General features: G+C 43.6%; 1 protein-coding gene across 3 annotated transcripts in view; it reads left to right on the forward strand.

The window, feature by feature from the left end:
* Positions 1-12,269, forward strand: part of LOC118391637 (phospholipid-transporting ATPase IC-like) — a 77,253-nt gene that overhangs the window by 18,142 nt on the left and 46,842 nt on the right. For all 3 annotated transcript variants that reach the window (XM_052458594.1, XM_052458593.1, XM_052458595.1), the window contains one exon: positions 5,920-6,033. In XM_052458594.1, the coding sequence (XP_052314554.1) occupies positions 5,920-6,033 (114 nt within the window). The remainder of the gene's footprint in view (positions 1-5,919; positions 6,034-12,269) is intronic.

A 12,269-nucleotide genomic window follows, 5' to 3' on the forward strand; every position in this document is an offset into this window, starting at 1 on the left:
TAGAACTGCTGGTTCAAGTCTAGGTCTTGTTCGTTAGCCAACACACAAAGGCAATGGACAGAAACAGGAAAGATGTACCTGGACTTGTCCAATAAGAAACACATGTTTTAGATTCCCAATTGTAAAAGGTTTAAAACCGGTTTAAAACCGTTTGTAGTTGCATACCCTCACGAACACCAGCCTCATGAACACCAGCCTCATGAACACCAGCCTCATGAACACCAGCCTCATGAACACCAGCCTCATGAACACCAGCCTCATGAACACCAGCCTCATGAACACCAGCCTCATGAACACCAGCCTCATGAACACCAGCCTCATGAACACCAGCCTCAGACTGAGTAAAGCAAAGTATTGACTAATGAAACCGGTATATATTGTTTTAGGAGTAATGCCAGTTGCTGGCAGGAGCGTGACAATAAAGGGTAAACACAGAGGTCGGTAGAAACCGATAGAAACCGATCGCTGTAATGTGCTTAGGGGGAGCACAGTGTCGTCCCTTAAACAAGCCCATATTTGAGTACGTTAGGAGATAAAAGGCCAGTGCTTTGTTGAGATTTCTTTCCGTTTGCATACTATTACGTACTTTCCAATGTTGTCATCGTTGACGCAGCAGTAGATCCAGTGCATCATGGACAATAAGGAAGTGTGTTATTTTATTTGATCCTTTCTGGTTGTCCCGACTTCCTCCTTCCTGTGCTGATGTGTCTGTCAGATTGGCCTGAACACTTTGCATTATTACAGCTCCATAAAATACACTCTGGGCTGAAAATTATATATATATATATATATAGGTATTTACCAGTGACTGACAGAACAGGACTTCTGGTTAGTCTGTAGTTGGCTCTCTTTCCCCATCTGTGGCGATAGAACTTATTATCTTTAGTGTTCATTTACTTGTTAGTCACCATTAGAATAATCTCATGTTACCACACTCCTCAGTGTCGATCATCAGAGAGTTATCCTGAAATCAAGGCTACCATTATGAAAATTAGGTGATATGAATCTCATTCAGTTGTCTATTAAAAAAAAAAAAAAAAAAAAGGCTTGTTGGTTTGCTAACTGCAGGCACATTGGTGGCACAAAGTACAGATGTCAAACTATGACTAAGTCTTCTCTGACATCTGAAAATAGCTCAGCTTTTGTTTGCAGCTATTCATTTGTTTTTCTGTGATCCGTGGTTGTGCTCTGCCTGCCGTAAGGTATTGGGATTACGACACTGGGAAATTCCGTAGACACTCGCCTAAAAACCAACCTCCCTCTTTCTTCTGTTAGTAATTCTTTAAAGGAATGGACAGAGCAAGTGTAGGGTGTACTGTGTGTAACTAAATGTGCTGCTTTCCCTGGTTAAATAAAGAGCAGAGAGTCTGGGCTAAAGCCACTACACTTTACAGCACCACTCCTAAACCACACTCTCTTATCCATAATGGTACTTCACCTAGCTGCTGCTGTTTTTCCTTTTAAGACTACTCTTATAAAGTCCACTTGACCCTTACACTGGTGTAAAATCAAATCACGTTTTATTTATCACATGTGCCGAATTCAACAGGTGTAGACTTTTCAGTGAAATGTTTACTTACGAGCCCTTTAACCAACAATGTTGTTTTAACAAGTTACAACAACAACAAAAAAGTAACAAATAATTAAAGAGCAGCAGTTAAATATCAATGTGGAGGCTATATACAGGGTATTACGGTACAGAGTCAGTGTGGAGGCTATATACAGGGGTACCGGTACAGAGTCAATGTGGAGGCTATATACAGGGTATTACGGTACAGAGTCAATGTGGAGGTACAGAGTCAATGTGGAGGCTATATACAGGGGTACCGGTACAGAGTCAATGTGGAGGCTATATACAGGGTATTACGGTACAGAGTCAATGTGGAGGTACAGAGTCAATGTGGAGGCTATATACAGGGGTACCGGTACAGAGTCAATGTGGAGGCTATATACAGGGGTACCGGTACAGAGTCAATGAGGAGGTACAGAGTCAATGTGGAGGCTATATACAGGGGTACCGGTACAGAGTCAATGTGGAGGCTATATACAGGGTATTACGGTACAGAGTCAGTGTGGAGGCTATATACAGGGGGTACCGGTACAGAGTCAATGTGGAGGCTATATACAGGGGGTACCGGTACAGAGTCAATGTGGAGGCTATATACAGGGTATTATGGTACAGAGTCAGTGTGGAGGCTATATACAGGGTATTACAGTACAGAGTCAATGTGGAGACTATATACAGGGGGTACCGGTACAGAGTCAATGTGGAGGTACAGAGTCAGTGTGGAGGCTATATACAGGGGGCACCGGTACCAAGTCAGTGTGGAGGCTATATACAGGGGGCACCGGTACCAAGTCAGTGTGGAGGGGTACAGGCTAGTTGAGATAATCAGTACATGTAGGTGGGGGCGAAGTGACAAGGTAACAAACAAACAGGGAGTAGCAACAGCGGGGAGGGGGGAGCCATTGCCATACCAGGCGGGGATGCAATCAGAGTCAATGGGATGCTCTCGATGGTGCAGCTGTAGAACCAATTTGAGTATCTGAGGACCCACGTACAAATCTTTTCAGTATCCTGAGGGGGGAAATGTTTCTCGTGCCCTCTTCACGACTGTCGGTGTGTTTGGACCATGATAGTTCGTTGGTGATGTGGACACCATGGCTATATACAGGGGGTACCGGTACAGAGTCAATGTGGAGGCTATATACAGGGGGTACCAGTACAGAGTCAATGTGGAGACTATACAGGGTATTACGGTACAGAGTCAATGTGGAGACTATATACAGGGGGCACCAGTACAGAGTCAGTGTGGAGGCTATATACAGGGGGTACCAGTACAGAATCAATGTGGAGGCTATATACAGGGGGTACCAGTACAGAATCAATGTGGAGGCTATATACAGGGTATTACGGTACAGAGTCAATGTGGAGACTATATACAGGGGGCACCAGTACAGAGTCAGTGTGGAGGCTATATACAGGGGGCACCAGTACAGAGTCAATGTGGAGACTATATACAGGGTGTTACAGTACAGAGTCAATGTGTAGGCTATATACAGGGGGTACCGGTACAGAGTCAATGTGGAGACTATATACAGGGGGTACCGGTACAGAGTCAATGTGGAGGCTATATACAGGTTATTACGGTACAGAGTCAGTGTGGAGGCTATATACAGGGGGCACCGGTACCAAGTCAGTGTGGAGGCTATATACAGGGGGCACCGGTACCAAGTCAGTGTGGAGGTCTCTATACAGGGGGCACCGGTACCAAGTCAGTGTGGAGGCTATATACAGGGGGCACCTGTACCAAGTCAGTGTGGAGGCTATATACAGGGGGCACCGGTACCAAATCAGTGTGGAGGCTATATACAGGGGGCAGTTGGATACCAAGTCAGTGTGGGAGACTATATACAGGGGGTACAAACAAACAGAGTCAATGTGGAGACTATATACATTTTCTGGGGGCACCAGTACAGAGTCAGTGTTGGAGGCTATTTAATGGCTTGGGGGTACCAAGTCAGTGTGGAGGCTATATACAGGGGGCACCGGTACCAAGTCAGTGTGGAGGGGTACAGGCTAGTTGAGATAATCAGTACATGTAGGTGGGGGCGAAGTGACAAGGTAACAAACAAACAGGGAGTAGCAACAGCGGGGAGGGGGGAGCCATTGCCATACCAGGCGGGGATGCAATCGGTCGGGATGCTCTCGATGGTGCAGCTGTAGAACCTTTTGAGTATCTGAGGACCCACGCCAAATCTTTTCAGTATCCTGAGGGGGGAAATGTTTCTCGTGCCCTCTTCACGACTGTCGGTGTGTTTGGACCATGATAGTTCGTTGGTGATGTGGACACCATGGAACTTGAAACTCTCGAACACGCTCCACTTAAGCCCCGTCAATGTTAATGGGGGCGTGTTCGGCCCGCCTTTTCCTGTAGTTCACGATCAGCTCCTTTGTTTTGCTCACATTGAGGGAGAGGTTGTTGTCCTGGCACCACACTGCCAGTTCTCTGACCTCCTCCCTATAGGCTGTCTCATCGTTGTCGGGGATCAGGCCTACCACTCTTGTGTCGTCAGCAAACTTAATGATGATGTTGGAGTTGTGATTGGCCCCACAGTCGTGGGTGAACAGGGAATACAGGAGGGGACGCAGTACACACCCCTGAGGGGCCCCAGTGTTAAGGATCAGCGTGGCAGACGTGTTGTTGCCTACTCTTACCACCTGGGGGCGGCCCGTTAGGAAGTCCAGGATCCAGTTGCAGAGGGAGGTGTTTAGTCCCCGAGTCCTCAGCTTATTGATGAGCTTCGTGGGCACTATGGTGTTGAACGCTGAGCTGTAGTCAATGAACAGCATTCTCACATACGTGTTCCTTTTATCCAGGTGAGAAAGGGCAGTCTGGAGTGCGATTGAGATAGACAGATGACGCTATGTTGGGGCGGTATGCGAATTGGAGTGGGTCTAGGGTGTCCGGAACAGTTGAGTACACGTAATCCGTCTGGCCCAGCGGCTTTGTGAATGTTAACCTGTTTTTAAAGGTTTTGATCAAATCAAATGTATTTATAAAGCCCTTCTTACATCAGCTGATATCTCAAAGTGCTGTACAGAAACCCAGCCTAAAACCCCAAACAGCAAGCAATGTAGGTGTAGAAGCACGGTGGCTAGGAAAAACTCCCTAGAAAGGCCACAACCTAGGAAGAAACCTAGAGAGGAACCTGGCTATGTGGGGTGGCCAGTCCTCTCCTGGCTGTGCCGGATGGAGATTATAACAGAACATGGCCAAGATGTTCAAATGTTCATAAATGACCAGCAGGGTCAAATAATAATAATCACAGTAGTTGTCGAGGGTGCAGCAAGTAAGCACCTCAGGAGTAAATGTCAGTTGGCTTTTCTTAGCCGATCATTGAGAGTATCTCTACCTCTCCTGCTGTCTCTAGAGAGTTGAAAACAGCAGGTCTGGGACAGGTCAGGGTTCCATAGCCGCAGGCAGAACAGTTGAAACTGGAGCAGCAGCACGGCCAGGTGGACTGGGGACAGCAACGAGTCATCATGCCAGGTAGTCCTGAGGCATGGTCCTAGGCCTCAGGTCCCCTGAGAGAGAGAAAGAAAGAAAGAGAGAATTAGAGAGCATACTTAAATTCACACAGGACACCTGATAAGACAGGAGAAATACTCCAGATATAACAGACTGACCCTAGCCCCCCGACACATAAACTACTGCAGCAAAAATACTGGAGGCTGAGACAGGAGGGGTCAAACACTGAGGCCCCATCCGATGATTCCCCCGGCCAGGGCATAACCCAAAGCACAGCCCCCACACTATAGGGTTATCTTCACATCGGCTACTGAGTGCGTTACCACACATCCATCCGGAACAGCTGGTGCTCTCGTGCATGCCTAGTGCTTTCGCGACTGAAACGTCCGACTTCAACTGTTGGTTGTCATTTGGGACAGTTTTTTTTTGTCTAATCATCCCACCCCCCTCAGGATTGTGGCTGCTGTTTGTTGTTTATGAAAATTAGCACAAAGTTCCTCGTGTGACACAGAGGGAGAGAGAGAGAGCGAGAGAGAGAACTGTTCCACCCTAGACCCAAATGAGAGAATATCCCACATACACAGACAATGTGTTCACACTCAACTAGGAACCAAAGGACCTTCTGAGGAAGTAGTTCTTCCCTAAAGTCTCCCTACTGTTAATGGCCATAATAGTCTAAACCACTCTGTATACGTAAAGCCCAGTTGTGTCTTCCCAGAAACCATTGTTAAAAACAGTGTTTTGTATTTATAGGAGCCTCACGTCTCTGTATGGACATTTTAAAGTGGAAGATTTCTCCCTGTGTGATCTTAACCATGTTTATGTACTTGTCCTTATTTCTTCAGTTCACCGTCTTACCAAATGTACTGTTGTTTTTGTTCCCTAGGGGAATGGAATCAAGACATACAAATATAACGCCTTGACGTTCATCCCGCTGAATCTGTTCGAGCAGTTCAAACGAGCTGCTAACCTTTACTTCCTGGCCCTGCTCATCTTACAGGTACGTCTGCTGAAGACAGCTTGTGTTCCATCCAACTTCCTATACTAACGGATTCTAAGAATCTTCAAGTGCTAGACGGTGAGGTTCCACTTGCAGCAGTGTTCTGTCAGACATCCCAGTTTGTGCTACAGTACGGAGGGAATCAAATCAATACTATTGTCAGCGGTTTTTGTAAAGAACGGGTGTCGACTAACGGGTGAAATGCTTACTTACGGGTCCTTTTTCAAACAATGCAGAGTTAAAGATAAGATTTACATAATAAATAAATAGAAATAGTGACACGAAGATTAAATACACAGTGAATAACAGTAACATGGCTTAACATAGGAAGTACCAGGTAATAACATGGCTTTACACAGGAAGTACCAGGTAATAACATGGCTTTACACAGGAAGTACCAGGTAATAACATGGCTTTACACAGGAAGTACCAGGTAATAACATGGCTTTACACAGGGAGTACCAGGTAATAACATGGCTTTACACAGGAAGTACCAGGTAATAACATGGCTTTACACAGGGAGTACCAGGTAATAACATGGATATATACAGGAAGTACCAGGTAATAACATGGATATATACAGGGAGTACCAGGAAATAACATGGCTTTACACATGGAGTACCAGGTAATAACATGGCTTTACACAGGAAGTACCAGGTAATAACATGGCTTTACACAGGGAGTACCAGGTAATAACATGGCTTTACACAGGAAGTACCAGGTAATAACATGGCTTTACACAGGGAGTACCAGGTAATAACATGGCTATATACAGGAAGTACCAGGTAATAACATGGCTATATACAGGGAGGTAATAACATGGCTATATACAGGGAGTACCAGGTAATAACATGGCTATATACAGGGAGTACCAGGTAATAACGTGGCTATATACAGGGAGGTAATAACATGGCTTTACACAGGGAGTACCAGGTAATAACATGGCTTTACACAGGAAGTACCAGGTAATAACATGGCTTTACACAGGGAGTACCAGGTAATAACATGGCTTTACACAGGAAGTACCAGGTAATAACATGGATATATACAGGGAGTACCAGGTAATAACATGGCTATATACAGGGAGTACCAGGTAATAACATGGCTATATACAGGGAGTACCAGGAAATAACATGGCTTTACACATGGAGTACCAGGTAATAACATGGCTTTACACAGGAAGCACCAGGTAATAACATGGATATATACAGGGAGTACCAGGTAATAACATGGCTATATACAGGAGTACCAGGTAATAACATGGCTATATACAGGGAGTACCAGGAAATAACATGGCTTTACACATGGAGTACCAGGTAATAACATGGCTTTACACAGGAAGTACCAGGTAATAACATGGCTATATACAGGAAGTACCAGGTAATAACATGGATATATACAGGGAGGTAATAACATGGATATATACAGGGAGTACCAGGTAATAACATGGATATATACAGGGAGGTAATAACATGGCTATATACAGGAAGTACCAGGTAATAACATGGATATATACAGGAAGTACCAGGTAATAACATGGATATATACAGGAAGTACCAGGTAATAACATGGATATATACAGGAAGTACCAGGTAATAACATGGCTATATACAGGGAGGTAATAACATGGCTATATACAGGAAGTACCAGGTAATAACATGGATATATACAGGAAGTACCAGGTAATAACATGGATATATACAGGGAGGTAATAACATGGCTATATACAGGAAGTACCAGGTAATAACATGGATATATACAGGAAGTACCAGGTAATAACATGGATATATACAGGAAGTACCAGGTAATAACATGGATATATACAGGAAGTACCAGGTAATAACATGGCTATATACAGGAAGTACCAGGTAATAACATGGATATATACAGGAGTACCAGGAAATAACATGGCTTTACACATGGAGTACCAGGTAATAACATGGCTTTACACAGGAAGCACCAGGTAATAACATGGATATATACAGGGAGTACCAGGTAATAACATGGCTATATACAGGGAGTACCAGGTAATAACATGGCTATATACAGGAGTACCAGGAAATAACATGGCTTTACACATGGAGTACCAGGTAATAACATGGCTTTACAGGAAGTACCAGGTAATAACATGGCTATATACAGGAAGTACCAGGTAATAACATGGATATATACAGGAGAGGTAATAACATGGATATATACAGGAGTACCAGGTAATAACATGGCTATATACAGGAGTACCAGGTAATAACATGGATATATACAGGGAGGTAATAACATGGCTATATACAGGAAGTACCAGGTAATAACATGGATATATACAGGAAGTACCAGGTAATAACATGGATATATACAGGAAGTACCAGGTAATAACATGGATATATACAGGAAGTACCAGGTAATAACATGGCTATATACAGGAGGTAATAACATGGCTATATACAGGAAGTACCAGGTAATAACATGGATATATACAGGAAGTACCAGGTAATAACATGGATATATACAGGAGGTAATAACATGGCTATATACAGGAAGTACCAGGTAATAACATGGATATATACAGGAAGTACCAGGTAATAACATGGATATATACAGGAAGTACCAGGTAATAACATGGATATATACAGGAAGTACCAGGTAATAACATGGCTATATACAGGAAGTACCAGGTAATAACATGGATATATACAGGGAGTACCAGGTAATAACATGGCTATATACAGGAGGTAATAACATGGCTATATACAGGAAGTACCAGGTAATAACATGGATATATACAGGAAGTACCAGGTAATAACATGGATATATACAGGAAGTACCAGGTAATAACATGGATATATACAGGAAGTACCAGGTAATAACATGGCTATATACAGGGAGGTAATAACATGGCTATATACAGGAAGTACCAGGTAATAACATGGATATATACAGGAAGTACCAGGTAATAACATGGATATATACAGGAAGTACCAGGTAATAACATGGCTATATACAGGAGGTAATAACATGGCTATATACAGGAAGTACCAGGTAATAACATGGATATATACAGGAAGTACCAGGTAATAACATGGATATATACAGGGAGTACCAGGTAATAACATGGCTATATACAGGAGGTAATAACATGGCTATATACAGGAAGTACCAGGTAATAACATGGATATATACAGGAAGTACCAGGTAATAACATGGATATATACAGGAAGTACCAGGTAATAACATGGATATATACAGGAAGTACCAGGTAATAACATGGCTATATACAGGAAGTACCAGGTAATAACATGGATATATACAGGAAGTACCAGGTAATAACATGGATATATACAGGGAGTACCAGGTAATAACATGGATATATACAGGGAGTACCAGGTAATAACATGGATATATACAGGGAGTACCAGGTAATAACATGGCTATATACAGGGAGTACCAGGTAATAACATGGCTATATACAGGGAGTACCAGGTAATAACATGGATATATACAGGAAGTACCAGGTAATAACATATGGCTATATACAGGAAGTACCAGGTAATAACATGGATATATACAGGAAGTACCAGGTAATAACATGGATATATACAGGAAGTACCAGGTAATAACATGGATATATACAGGAAGTACCAGGTAATAACATGGCTATATACAGGAAGTACCAGGTAATAACATGGATATATACAGGAAGTACCAGGTAATAACATGGATATATACAGGGAGTACCAGGTAATAACATGGATATATACAGGGAGTACCAGGTAATAACATGGATATATACAGGGAGTACCAGGTAATAACATGGCTATGTACAGGGAGTACCAGGTAATAACATGGCTATGTACAGGGAGTACCAGGTAATAACATGGCTATATACAGGAGTACCAGGTAATAACATGGATATATACAGGAGTACCAGGTAATAACATGGATATATACAGGAAGTACCAGGTAATAACATATGGCTATATACAGGAGTACCAGGTAATAACATGGCTATATACAGGGAGTACCAGGAAATAACATGGCTTTACACATGGAGTACCAGGTAATAACATGGATATATACAGGGAGCACCAGGTAATAACATGGCTATATACAGGGAGCACCAGGTAATAACATGGATATATACAGGGAGCACCAGGTAATAACATGGATATATACAGGGAGTACCAGGTAATAACATGGATATATACAGGAAGTACCAGGTAATAACATGGCTATATACAGGGAGTACCAGGTAATAACATGGCTTTTTCAGGGAGTACCAGTACTGAGTCGTTGCAGTACTGAGTCGTTGCAGTACTGAGTCGTTGCAGTACTGAGTCGTTGCAGTACTGAGTCGTTGCAGTACTGAGTCGTTGCAGTACTGAGTCGTTGCAGTACTGAGTCGTTGCAGTACTGAGTCGTTGCAGTACTGAGTCGTTGCAGTACTGAGTCGTTGCAGGGGTACCAGGTAATATGTACATGTAGGTAAAGATAAAGTAGCTAGGCAACCGAACCACGAACCCGCCAAGCTGTACTGTTTCTTGACATGCTGCTTAACACGGAAACACTGTACAGCTGTGCCATAAGGAGTCGCTAGAGCGCAATTGTACAAGGACAATCCCGGCCGGCCAAATCCTCCCCTGACCCGGACGACGCTGGGCCGATTCTGCGCCGCCTCATGCGTCTCCCGGTCGCGGCTGGCGGCGACACAGCCCGGGTTCGACCCGTGTCTGTAGTGACGACTCTACCACTGCGATGCAGTGCCTTAGACCACTGCGCCACTCGGGAGGCCCCCAATTGTCATACTTGAGTAAAAGCAAAGATACCTTAATGGAAAATGACTCGAAGTAAAAGTGAGCCAGTAAAATAATACTTGAGTAAAAGTCTACAAGTATTTGGTTTTAAATATACTTAAGTATAAAAAGTAATCATATCACATTCCTTATTAAACAAACCAGGCGGCACCAATTTTTTTAATTTACAGGCAGACGGGTACCCTCCAACACTCAGACATAATTTACAAACAACACATGTGTATTTAGTGAGTCCTCCAGATCAGAGGCAGTAGGGATGCCCAGGGATGTTCTCTGTTTAGTGAGTCCTCCAGATCAGAGGCAGTAGGGATGACCAGGGATGTTCTCTGTTTAGTGAGTCCTCCAGATCAGAGGCAGTAGGGATGACCAGGGATGTTCTCTGTTTAGTGAGTCCTCCAGATCAGAGGCAGTAGGGATGACCAGGGATGTTCTCTGTTTAGTGAGTCCTCCAGATCAGAGGCAGTAGGGATGCCCAGGGATGTTCTCAGTTTAGTGAGCCACCGACCCAGGGGATTGGATGTGCTGACAGCCCGGTACATCACTGGGGAAGAGAAGCTTACCCCTATCCATATCTACTTCTATCGCTCCACTATCCCTGCACTTTGTAAATATGGTACTGGTACTGACCCTGTAATATAATTTCTCGTGTTCAACGTACATGACCGTGGTGATGAAGTGTTATTTTTAAGCAATAAGGCTCGAAGGGGGTGTGGTATATGGCCAATATACCACGGCTAAGGGCTGTTCTTAGACACGACGCAACTCAAACCCCTGAGGTGCCTTATTGCTATTATAAACTGTTTACCAACGTAATTAAAGCAGTACAAATAAATGTTTTTGTCATACCCATGGTGTACGGTCTGATATACCACGGCTGTCAGCAAATCAGCATTCAGGGCTCGAACCACCCAGTTTATAATACAGGACCCTGGTCTGAGTAGTAATGTAGTGTTATACAGGACCCTGGTCTGAGTAGTAATGTAGTGTTGTTATACAGGACCCTGGTCTGAGTAGTAATGTAGTGTTATACAGGACCCTGGTCTGAGTAGTAATGTAGTGGTGTTATACAGGACCCTGGTCTGAGTAGTAATGTAGTGGTGTTATACAGGACCCTGGTCTGAGTAGTAATGTAGTGTTGTTATACAGGACCCTGGTCTGAGTAGTAATGTAGTGTTGTTATACAGGACCCTGGTCTGAGTAGTAATGTAGTATTGTTATACAGGACCCTGGTCTGAGTAGTAATGTAGTGGTGTTATACTGGACCCTGGTCTGAGTAGTAATGTAGTGGTGTTATACTGGACCCTGGTCTGAGTAGTGATGTAGTGTTATACAGGACCCTGGTCTGAGTAGTAATGTAGTGTTATACAGGACCCTGGTCTGAGTAGTAATGTTGTGGTGTTATACAGGACCCTGGTCTGAGTAGTAATGTTG

The sequence above is a fragment of the Oncorhynchus keta genome, chromosome 12 (genome assembly GCF_023373465.1).
Source record: "Oncorhynchus keta strain PuntledgeMale-10-30-2019 chromosome 12, Oket_V2, whole genome shotgun sequence".
Lineage (NCBI taxonomy): Eukaryota > Metazoa > Chordata > Actinopteri > Salmoniformes > Salmonidae > Oncorhynchus > Oncorhynchus keta.